Raw genomic sequence first — 11664 nt, 5'->3', positions numbered from 1 at the left:
GCTATTAGACTCTGAATTCCTTGAGGGCAGGAACTGTCATATCCCCTGCTTCAATCAAAGGAGGACAATCAGCACCTACAACAGTATATGGCACAAATAGGTGCTCTATAAATATATGAACGAATAACGAAAAAGGCGCAGCGGGGCCAAAGGTAAGAATTTTGGATTTCCAAGGCCCGCCCTCCCCAGCCCAGGCTTCCTAAAGAAATGTTTTCGGGTTAGGTTCAAGCCCGAGGGCATTAGCAAAACCGGAAAGCGGTGACTTTGCAGCAAAGAATTCCCCGACCTGGGAGTGAGTGAGACCAGCCCTGGCCGCACCCTCGTCGCTTCATTAACCGGCCTGGCCCTCCCGGGCTGCTCACCGGCCTCAGAGAGCAGCGCCAGAGGTCACCGGTGCTGAGCCAAGAAAGCCCACCCAGCTCGCAGGCATCCTGGCCGGCGGGCGACGAAGGGGGCGGAGTCAGTCTTGCTCCGCCCTGCCCGCAATCCCGCGGGCCAGCCTCCGGTCACGTGACGCGGCGCAGGTGAGCACCGCTTCCGGGGTCGGCTTGTGGATTGTGGCCGGCTCGGTCTTCTCTGCGGTCTGGTGCGGGGGAGACTATGGCGTCCTCCTCGGCCCCGCCAGCCACCGTATCGACGGCGACAGCGGGCCCTGGCCCGGGTTTCGGGTTCGCCTCCAAAACCAAGAAGAAGCATTTCGTGCAGCAGAAGGTGAAGGTGTTCCGAGCAGCCGACCCACTGGTGGGCGTGTTCCTGTGGGGAGTAGCCCATTCGGTGAGACCCGGCCCCAGACCCCTGCAGCTCTTTCCGAACCCCTTAGGCCCTGCCCTTCGGAGCGTCCCTGTTTCCAAGACCCGGCTCCGGAACCCCTCGCGCTGTCACTTTCCTTCCGGGGTGTCCTGATCCCCGCCCACCAACCCGCAGGTGTTGCCATAGATTTTTTTCCCTGTAGACTTTTATTGTCTCTCCCTTTGCCCCTTACTGCTCCACTCTAGTTCTGCCTTTCCCACCTGAAATCCAGCTCCCTGTTCTTGACTCTTCTGCCACCTCGTCTCAGCTCCAGGCAGTGGAGACCGGCCTGAACCGGGCTCCACCTGGGGGGACACAGCGGGGAGTGGCTCTTCAGGGTTGGTGGTGGTGAGGTCTCTGGTGAGGGAGAGAATGTGCGTGTATGTATGTGTCTCGTAGCTGGACAAGGGAGATCGTTTTCCAGCCCGGGTCCTTGACTTTGGAACCTTGTCTTTGTCTGGGGGAAGCTCTAGACTTCTTGGACCTTCTAATTCTGCTTATCCCTTCCTTTCCCTTTCAAAGAGGCTACTCCACCCCTGCCTTGAGCTAGTGGGTGCAGTCTTTCAGGGCTTCCATATAATATATGTCTTTGGTTTTGACTGCATCCCCATTGCTGGCTGGAGGGATGGCGTTTGATGGAAGTAGGTGTCATCTTTGACAAGAGAAAAGGCTGAGCAGTTCTGGCCCTGGGAACACTATATCTTGGTGAACTTTAGAAACAGGGAATTTGCTGTAGAAGGTATGGCCTGGGAGTCAGGAGGAGACCAAGGAGGACCGTACATCTCCTTTCCTGAGGATACCTGAAGTGAAGGAAACAGCCGTTACCCCCTTCCTCAGATCTGAAGTGTAAGGTGTGCAGTGATCTTGAGTGGGACAGGGAATATTTTTGAAATCAACTTCCTTGGATTGTTATAGTCATGGCGGGGTTGTGTAGGTGGAGGGAGAGAAGAGGGATACGATTTGTCACATTCCGAATTTGTGGTTTAGAATGTTGTTTGGGGTCAGTCAGCTCCCTTTTGCATTTGTGGCTCTGTGGACTGCTCCCAGTTACCTGGGATAATGTCTTAATAGCTGAGTATCCAGTGCGAGGTACTTGGCATGAGCAAGGCTGATGGAGGTAGGGCTGCCTTTCGTATGTCCCTTCTACGTGACTCATCTATCCTTCTGAGAAGCTTAACTGGGAGTATTTTCCTTTGGTAAGGATTGGGGGAATTACACGGAATACCTGCTTCAGGTTCCCTAGGTATATATATACATTTTAGTCCCAACACCCCATCCTCCAGCCAATACACATTTGCTTGAAGTGTCTGGAATGGAGAAATTCCTTGAACATATGTCTTAATGATGATTCAGCCCGCTTAACAGCAGGTGGGGAGGAGGGGGCAGGAAGAGCTATAGCTGGATCTTGGGCTAGGAATCTCAAGTGGCTTTTTTTGGAATAATACGTTCTGTCCTCTTTTTCTGCTGAGACTGGGAGGAATTGGATTGCACTACAGTGTATGGGATTTAGGTTAGAGTGCACTTGACAACCTCTACCAAATGATTAAAGAAGGATAGGTCAGGCATTTGTTTATTCATTTAAACACTTAAGGACCACTGTGTGCTGAACATTGTGCTAGCTAGGCACCTAAGAGATACAGAGGACTATAATGAGAACTTGCCCTTGAAGAGCTCACAGTCTAGGTGGGGGAACTTACATAAACTAGTGACTAAAGTCATGTGATAAAGGCAGTATTAAGTATTAAAGGCAGGTGAAAAGTACTGTGGCAACACCAGGGAGAAGAAACATCTTCTGTGGATTTTTTAGTACAAGAGCTCCCTTTTCACCCTGAATTAGCAGGCTGCAGCCTAGGGGCTGAGGAGAGCATGTGATGCTTGCCCCCTTTGGGCTGTGGGATGGCTTGACTTTAGTGAACAGGTGCCTAATGGGCTTACATCCTCTGCCTGCCCACAGTCCCTCTGAAATCAGCTGCTCTTCTTTTACCTTCACATAGTCAGGTGGGAACCTGCTGCAGAGAACTGGCTCAGAGTGGGCTGGATGGACTGTCCTGTTTGTAAGGAGATGCCTCTTACATTTCACCCTTGCTGCTCTTGACCCCTCAGAGTCCCATTAGTTCTCTGTCCACTTTATAAATACCTTTTCTTTTCTTTTAAATGGAGCAGGGAACTGTTTGTCTTGAGTCTGCTGAGGGTATTCCCCCCCCCCAAGAATTTATCACAGCTTTAAAAATAAACATAAGCTACTTGCAGGGTTTGCCTGATATAAAATGACTGTTGTGAGCATGAAGTTCCATGGGGGCGGGGGTGTGAGAGGCCATGTGTGAGGGCTGCTTACTGCATTTCTGCTTGGGCTCCAGAAGGAGTTAGATACATTATCTCATTTCTGTCAAGCATATGCACAGCCAGTGTTTTTAAAGGAATGAGGTTTGAATTGCTCCTCCTGACTCCTGCACAAACCCAGTATATGGGTAGTTCTCTACACCCCTACTCACTGCCTACCTATTCACATTTTGACTTATCAGATCAATGAGCTCAGCCAGGTGCCTCCCCCAGTGATGCTGCTTCCAGACGACTTTAAGGCCAGCTCCAAGATCAAGGTCAACAATCACCTTTTCCATAGGTCAGTGTGGACCCCTGCCCTTCCTTCTTATGAGAGCTTTCCTAGAAAAGAGTAATAATAATTTTAAAAGTTAAGATTCAGTGAGTTTCAAGGTTTTAGATTTAGAAGGCAACTTACAAGTTGTATAGTCTAACCTTTTTCCCAATGCAGAAATTGTTTTGTGCAAAGAAACCATTAAAATAATTTCCAGTGTTCCCTAGACCCTTTTATTTACTAGTGCTACCTCTCCTCTAGCCTGGCAACTTTTTAGAGTAAATATGCTCAGATGCCATTATTATTAGTTTCCGATAGGGACTCCCTGAAAGAAATACCTGAGCCCTCTGAGCCCTCCTAATATCAGAAGATGGCATTCAGAACAGTGGCACCTGTTGCCGATGTCTCTTACTTGCTTGAGATTTGGGAGGTGCTACTGTTTGGGTGCACAGTAGATCCTGGCTCTACTTTCCTCTGCTTACCACTTAGGCAGGTCACTCAACCACCTTGAGCCACAGTCTCCTCTTCTGTAAAATGGGGATAATATGCCTTTAAAGGACTTCACAGGGTTTTATGAAAGTCAAATGAGGTAAGATGTTTGAAGGTGTTTTATATACTGTCAAGTCCTATATAAATATAATATTGTTACTTTGATTGTTTTCTTATCCTGAAAAACCCTATTCCAGGGAAAACCTACCCAGTCATTTCAAGTTCAAGGAGTATTGTCCCCAGGTCTTCAGGAACCTCCGTGATCGATTTGGCATTGATGACCAGGATTATTTGGTGAGAATACATTTTAGGGTGAGGGTAGTTTATTTCTACCTAGCAAACTTGGGACAGCTATGCTTAGAGAAATGAGATCTTTGGAAAGTATGATTCTTTACCTTTTTACAGTCACAGGCATCTTTAAAAATCTGAAGAAAGCTATAAATCCTGTCCTTGGAAAAAATGTAGGTATACTCAATTTTTGCATTCAATTTCATTCAGTCCATTTATGGACACCAGGTTAACAACCCCTGCTCAACCTCCTACTCCAACCTTTCATCCATTTTCAGATGTGTTCAGTTGACTATTATCCAATGATTTGCATCTCTACATAAAGGGAGAGGAGAAGAACCTGTGGCCTATTCTGTGTTCCCAGGTGTCTCTTACCCGGAGCCCCCCAAGTGAAAGTGAAGGCAGTGATGGTCGCTTCCTTATCTCCTATGATCGGACTCTAGTCATCAAAGAAGTATCCAGTGAGGACATTGCTGACATGCATAGCAACCTCTCCAACTACCACCAGGTCAGGCCTCTCTCCATCCCTGTTCTTTCTCTCACGTCCTTACTCAGAGGGAGACTTCCTGTCTGTTTTCCTCCTAAAGAAGAACTTGACATCATATTTGTTTATTTATCTTGACATCATCTTTTTAAAAACTAGGTATTGTTCCAAAAAGGCGTGTATGTACCTAGTTGTGCTTGACTAAATAGAATAATTTAGACATATTTTTCCTATCTGGGACTTACACTCTAAAACCAATGCTGTAGATTGATATATAAAGGGCACATATATAGCTAAGTATAAGCTATAGGTTAAGTCAGAATCAGGTAAAGTGTTAATGCCAAATATAGTCTCAGGATTAAATGCAGTTTGGAGAAAAAACCAGGATAAGTGCACAATTGGGATAAATTGGAAGTGAGAGGCTATAATCATGTCTAGCCCCAAGTGGGCACACGGAAGCCATTCACTCTGATCATATTAACTTGGAATGTGGGGTTTATGGAATGTTTTTGGTTATAAAAATACTCTGCTTGAATGTGTTTCTACTGATGAGAAATCTCACCAAAATCAATGAGCAAGAAACACGAGGAATAAATGGAGGACTCTAAAAGGAGTCTTGTTTACCCAACAAATATTGAAAGTCTACTATTACTAAGTCCAGTAGGGAAAGAAAGAATGAAACAGTTCTGGCCCTCAGAGATCTCTTGTTCTAGTGCTAAAGACCAGAAAACCAGCATTAGCACACAACATGATATGTGCAATAGTAGAGGTATGTACAGAATGCTCTGGGGAGTGCAGAGGAAGAATGCTCCAACCCATCTAGGGAAACAGGTGCAGTTGGGAGGCTCAAAGAAAGTTTTTTAGAGGCATCATCATAGGATCTGATTCTTGAAGGATTAGTAGGGGTTATCCATTGGACAAAATGGAAGAGAGCATTCTAGGCAAAGGAAAATAGTGTTTATAAAGGCACACAGCCATGAGAGATCTTGGTGTTAGAGAACTACAAGAAATTCATTGTGGCTGGGATATAGTATATGGAAAAATATTTAGGCAGGAGTCAGATCATGAAGGGGCTTATATACCACACAAAGTTTGGGATTGATTCTGAAGGTGATTTGCAGGAGAGTGATGTATATGTGATTTAGAAGTGTCTTTGTGACAATATTTTAGAGAATGGATTGGGGTCAAAAAATACTGGGAGTGGAAATACCACTTAGCAGGTAATTATAATAGTCTAGGTGAGAAATGATGAAAACCTGGAGAATCTAGGGCAGTCGAGACAAGGTGCCCATCCACCAACAGTTGGGAAACATAAAGAGGAACAGGTTTCTGGAGGAAGACCTTTCTGATTTAGACATGTTGGGTTTGAGTTTTCTGCAGTTCATCTAGATAGGTTGCCCAGTAAGTGGAAGGAGAGTGTGTGGAGTGAGATGAAAAGGTTGAGGACAGAACCGTCAGGAGCAAGTAAAGAGTCCATAAAGGAGAATAAGAGTAGGTGGATGATTTTAATCATTTATGCCTTACTTTAGTCCATAAAGGATTTGAGGGTAAAGAGGTAGAGAATCAAAAGAGTGATATAACGAAAGCTGAGGGTGAAGAGAGTTTTAAGGAAAGACTGGTCAACAGTATCAAGTGCCACACAGAATTGAAGTACGACAATGACTAAAAAGTACTCAGTAGATTTGGCAGTTGAGGGATTGGGAGGCAGTGATCGATTTTAAAGGAAAAATGAGGGTACAAATCTGATTTCAGTGGTTTGAGGTGTGAATGAGAGGTAAGTGGAGACACTGATTGCTGACTACTTTTTTGAGAAGGGTGGTTATGAAGAGAAGACATCAATACTTAGAGATGGTAACGTTGAGAGAGGAATATTTTTTTAAGAATCCAAATTATATGCCATTACGCAGACATTTTTACTACAGGAATCTGGCCCACCAAGAGACACGAGTCTAGATAAAGTCATTTACTTGATAAGCAGATGTAAGTTCTAACCCTGCTTCTGGGACTTCTGGTAAATCACTTGCATATAGAGAAGGTCTCAGATAAAGATAACACTATTTACCTTCCCCATCTCAGTGGTAAAGAAAAAATGAGAGCAGGCACATTAAAATTGAGACATTGTAAAAATGGAATAAATCAGAGGAGATGGGGTTCTGGAACAGCATGGATAATCAGGGCATCTTCAGGAAGCCCCTACCACTTTTGACTTCTTATAACCTCTCTACTTGAGTTTTCTGCCCCACTCTGGAATGATAGCATTTGAATTCCCATCCCTGGGTTGTTTGTGTACCTGCTACTCACCCTCTCCCCATTCCTTCCTCCCCTTCCACCCCAGTACATTGTGAAGTGCCATGGCAATACACTACTGCCCCAGTTCCTGGGGATGTACCGAGTCAGTGTGGACAACGAAGACTGCTACATGCTTGTGATGCGTAATATGTTTAGCCACCGTCTTCCTGTGCACAGAAAGTATGACCTCAAGGTAAGGATGTGATAAGTATGGCTTAAGGGGAGGATCCTGATGACCTGAGAATGGGGAAGGGCCTGGGAGGATACTGGAAGATTCCTTTTAAAGGAAAGAAGGCTGTGGATTTCAGTAGTTATCTTAGAGCTGATTCTTTTAGCCACTTCTGCTGACTTGGTCTTTGGGTCTCTCCACAGGGTTCCCTAGTGTCCCGGGAAGCCAGCGATAAGGAAAAGGTGATACTAATTTTAGGCAGTAGGGTGAGGGATGGGGGATGGCAGATGAAAGGGATTGTCTTAGGATGAAGATAGCATTCTCCATAATGGGGTAAGAATGACCAACAATGTATTTTTATCTTAAACCAATTAAAAAAAGAGAGACATAAACTTTTACTGATCCAGGGGTTGTTTGGGAGGGGCAAAGGGAACAGCTGCTTTGTTACAGGCTTGGGTTTTCCCATGTGGAAGGTTTGGGGATGAGTGAGGATGCCAGACTTTAAGAGCAAAATGTTTACCCTCCATCTCCCATTCTGGACTCTTATTTTTCAAGCAGCTGTTTTTGCTTAAGGAGAAAAAAAAAAGTCAGCGTGGGGGATCTTGACTGAAAACCATAAGCAGAGAGTAGTGGGTTGTGATTGAGATTACAATTGCAGTGACTGGTGGGTCTGGGGAAACCACTGGAGGCGAGAATGTATGCTGTAAGGTCTCTCTCCCCGAGACGTCACTGAGTTGGAGACTAGAGTCCTACACGAGAGGCAGGAGTCTCTGGGACCTTGGAAAAGGGATGTATTCCAAGACATCCCTTTACGATTCTTAGGTTAAAGAATTACCTACCCTTAAGGATATGGACTTTCTCAACAAGAACCAGAAAGTATATATTGGAGAAGAAGAGAAGAAAGTATTTCTAGAGAAGCTAAAGAGAGATGTGGAGGTGATGAATGGAGTGCTCTGGGAAATGGCCTTTTTTCCTTTTTTTTTTTTTTTTTGCTTCCCACAAGATAGATGTCTTTCCCATTCACAATATGGGGGAGTTCCTCCCCTTCCCTTTATTCTTCGAGTCATCTGCATGAAGGGGAGTTGAGTGTGAGACATGAAAAACCCCCAGAGCTGACCCATGGAGCGGGTGGCTGGAATGGGCTAAAAGGACGATCGTAGATACCAGGACATTTAGGCACTAAGGGGAGGTGGTATACCTATAATCCTCACTTTTATATTCTCATTCCTTAGGAAGGCCCCAGAAATTCAGGGGTGGAGGTGTAAGGGTGGTACCTGGGAGTCGGGAGGAGATCTGGGGTGTCTGATTGGTCAGTGGGGTCTCAGTTCCTAGTGCAGCTGAAGATCATGGACTACAGCCTTCTGCTGGGCATCCACGATATCATCCGGGGCTCTGAACCAGAGGAGGAGGGGCCTGCCCGGGAGGAGGATGCAGAGGGGGAGGGAGACTGTGGCCTGACTGGACCTCCTGCTCTGGTGGGTTCCTATGGCACCTCCCCTGAGGGCATCGGCGGCTACATCCATTCCCATCGGCCTTTGGGCCCTGGAGAGTTTGAGTCCTTCATTGATGTCTATGCCATCCGGAGTGCTGAGGGTGAGAGATCCTAGAAATTTTAAGGGTGGGGAGGGCTGTCCCTGGGAGACAAAGACCAGGGTGGTTAGCTTTTTAAAAAAGATCTGGCCAGTTCCTGGGGCAAGGGAGTTGGAAATGTACCTGCTCTTCATTGTTGGTTTCCCTTGCCAGGGGCCCCCCAAAAGGAGGTGTATTTCATGGGTCTCATTGACATCCTAACACAGTATGATGCCAAGAAGAAAGCAGCTCATGCAGCCAAAACTGTCAAGCATGGGGTGAGGGTTACCCAAAGCCTTTCCTTTTCTGTATCATCCTCCTCTATCAGGAGCCACTGGCTTGAGTGTTCTTTGGGAAGAGAGAGAGCAGTGGGGTGGTAGCAAGATGAAAGGTTGGGTATGGAGGGTGGGGAATGGGGAGGGGTGGTGGGGTGGCCTGACACATTGTTCCATATTCCTCTCACAGGCCGGGGCAGAGATCTCTACTGTCCATCCTGAGCAGTATGCTAAGCGATTCCTGGATTTTATTACCAACATCTTTGCCTAAGAGGCTGCCTGACTCCATGGTGACTGCTGCTTTATGTTCAAGGTGGTGGGATTCTGAGAGGCTTGGAGGAATTGGGGATATTCTGGCCAATACTTCTTCTCTTCCTCCTTTGCTAAATTCAGGCTGCAGGCTCCATCCATCCAGATAACTCCCATTTCATTGCATTGGCTCTTCTGGCCCTCAGAAATACATTGTCGTTTTTTCCCTTTCCCTTCCTGCAACAAGTCCCTTTGCTTCTTTAGGGTGTTATTGTTAACCCTCCCAAGTGCCTTGACCTTTGTAAAATGTCCTGTTGTTTCTATAAAAGAGGAGGAGCTGAGGGAACAGGGTTGTTTGCTGTCTTCAGAACCCGACTGGACAGATGGACCTGGTTCAAGCAACTACTCTGGATGCATTTTGCTGTGTAGGATGAACTAAGAGTGTCTGGGTTTTGCTGATAACTTTATAGAACTCACTGTGGCATGCTTCTATCCCAGTAGACCCTGGGATGGGGAACTTTAAAGATACAGATGTGGGTGCAGGCATATGCACATATGATGAAATATGGCCAATCTTGTACACAGAGGTGAGGTGGAGAGTGGTCAGTAGGCTGGGTCCTCATGGAGGTGGGACCTAAGAGGACTTTTGTGATTATGAAGGGAGTTGCAGAGGATTTCTGCCAAGGAATGACCACTCTAATCTCTTCCTTCAGCCTACTTCCACCCCCACCCACCTGTACTTCTGGGTGCAGAAGCCCAGAGCTGGCCAGAGTGTTGAAGCCTGGGTGAAGGTGTTTTAACTGTTTCTGCCCATTACCAAAGCCTCACACCCCTTGTGGTGTTGGAACCGTTGAGTGGGTGTGTGGCCAGTTCTAGAGGCTGGGATGAAATGCCAGGAGTGTGAAGTTCATTTCCCATAGTAAGCTTTCTTTCTTTCTTTTTAGCTATCCTTGTGGTTTACTCCCAGCAGAAGGGAATTTCCCCACTTGGGTCAATCCTGGTCATTTCAACAGGATGGAGGTCTCAAGTGTGCGAACCTCCCCTACTCCCTGGAGGTGTGTGCCTAGCACGCTTCCTTTCCCCATCCCTCTCAAACCCTTTTCCCCATTGGATTTGTCATTCTGTTCTCTTCTGTCCTTACACTGCTACTGTGTCTCCCAGGGGACAGATGGCCTTCTTTGCCATTTTTACTCCACCCCTAGAGAGGAGTCAGAGCCATAACTCAGTCACCGCTCCCCCTCCCAACAAGATAGTTGAGTTGATGCGTGACATTCTCAGAATATAGAGGACCCTAATGAGATAAGTTGTCCCCTCCCCTCCAATGGCTTTGGGGCTAAGGCAACCATTCTTGCTGTTCTCCATCCCCCTTGAGGCTTGTATATTTTTCTAACATAAAGATGGGCACCTGGCTTGTGGAGATGCAAGTTTCTTTGCTCTGTATCTGGCTGGACTGATCTGTCTCACAAGAAGTCATAAGGGAGAATCCCTCTCTTCCCTCCATCTTCTGCTCCAAAGGAGAAAACAAGAGGAATCCGCAGTTGGAGCTCCTATAGTATCTTCTCTTCAGGGGCCTGATGGATCTTTTTCATTCCAATCATCTACCTTTCCCCTGTTGAATGCAATAAAACTCCATGACACCAGCAACTGTTCTTTTGAAATGGGTTTTCTGACCATGTGGCTGATGTATCATGGGCAGTATGGTCTTCATTTGTTGCTTCTGTTTTTCGTCTTTTTTGTTTTATTAATTAATAAAAAATGTGTATTTACTCTTTATTGCGGTCACAATATAAAAAATAAATTATTGAATCCAAATTCCTTCACAGAAATGCCTTTTTTTTTTTCCTTTCTTTTCTGAGGAAGCATACTCTTAGGGGTGCAAAGACTAGATGAAAAATTCTGGCCTTCAGCATGTGGGCCCTTAACTAAGGATGTGGATTTCTAGACAGATGGCTGGGAACTTAAAAGGTTGTATGGGGGCACTGGTAGCATGGGGATAGAAAACTGTTTTTCCTTCAATTTCACGCCATGGAGTTTAGCCCTATATAGAAGGGCCAGAGAAAACAGATGATGCAACCCCCGCTCCGACCCCCGCCACCAGGGCTCTGGGCTTGTTCACACTCAAAACTATGTTAAGGTGAATGGGCTTCAGCCCACAAGCTAAATTAAAAGAGAAACTGAATTCAGCGCTCCTCCAGCCTCCCTGGGAAAGATGATCTCTGCCTGGAAGGGCAGGAAGAGTCCTGGGAAAGTGAAGGAGAAAGTGGCCAGCCCTCTAACCTAGAGGGGGAGGGGAGAAGGGGGCGGATAAACAGAGGTTGTTGCTAGTCTGGGAGATCCAGTACTTCTCGGCTGAGGAGGTCTTTTGGCTGGCAGAGAAACCTAGCTTGATGTGGCCCCAGGGAAGTGAATTGGGCCAGGGGCGGAGACTGCTCTGATGTGGGAAACAGCAGAGCTTTTTTTTTTTTTTTTT

At 46.3% G+C, this 11664-nt stretch overlaps 1 protein-coding gene across 3 annotated transcripts; it reads left to right on the top strand.

Moving 5' to 3' along the window:
- Positions 1–513: 513 nt before the first annotated feature.
- Positions 514–11006, top strand: PIP4K2C (phosphatidylinositol-5-phosphate 4-kinase type 2 gamma). Of its 3 annotated transcripts, none has more exons than XM_010598302.3 (10): positions 515–774; positions 3312–3409; positions 4069–4165; positions 4524–4667; positions 6979–7125; positions 7305–7343; positions 7924–8037; positions 8427–8694; positions 8845–8948; positions 9136–11006. In XM_010598302.3, exons 1-10 carry the CDS (start codon positions 601–603, stop codon positions 9214–9216), a joined length of 1266 nt encoding a protein of 421 aa, XP_010596604.2. In that variant the 5' UTR covers positions 515–600; the 3' UTR covers positions 9217–11006. The 3 variants fall into 3 exon arrangements, with proteins under 3 accessions (XP_064140058.1, XP_010596604.2, XP_023413901.1); XM_023558133.2 differs by lacking the exon at positions 515–774 and adding an exon at positions 3872–3971 and having other exon boundaries at positions 3321–3409; XM_064283988.1 differs by lacking the exon at positions 7305–7343 and having other exon boundaries at positions 514–774.
- Positions 11007–11664: the final 658 nt, after the last annotated feature.

This window comes from Loxodonta africana, chromosome 4, assembly GCF_030014295.1.
Source record: "Loxodonta africana isolate mLoxAfr1 chromosome 4, mLoxAfr1.hap2, whole genome shotgun sequence".
Lineage (NCBI taxonomy): Eukaryota > Metazoa > Chordata > Mammalia > Proboscidea > Elephantidae > Loxodonta > Loxodonta africana.
This window is presented reverse-complemented; position numbering and strand designations above follow the sequence as displayed.

Coding starts and splice junctions, on each gene's coding strand:
- PIP4K2C (XM_010598302.3), top strand. CDS start 601: ATGGCGTCCTCCTCGGCCCCGCCAGCCACCGTATCGACGGCGACAGCG. Junction 4,166..4,523: donor TTGATGACCAGGATTATTTG/GTGAGAATACAT, acceptor CTGTGTTCCCAG/GTGTCTCTTACCCGGAGCCC. Junction 8,949..9,135: donor CCAAAACTGTCAAGCATGGG/GTGAGGGTTACC, acceptor TTCCTCTCACAG/GCCGGGGCAGAGATCTCTAC.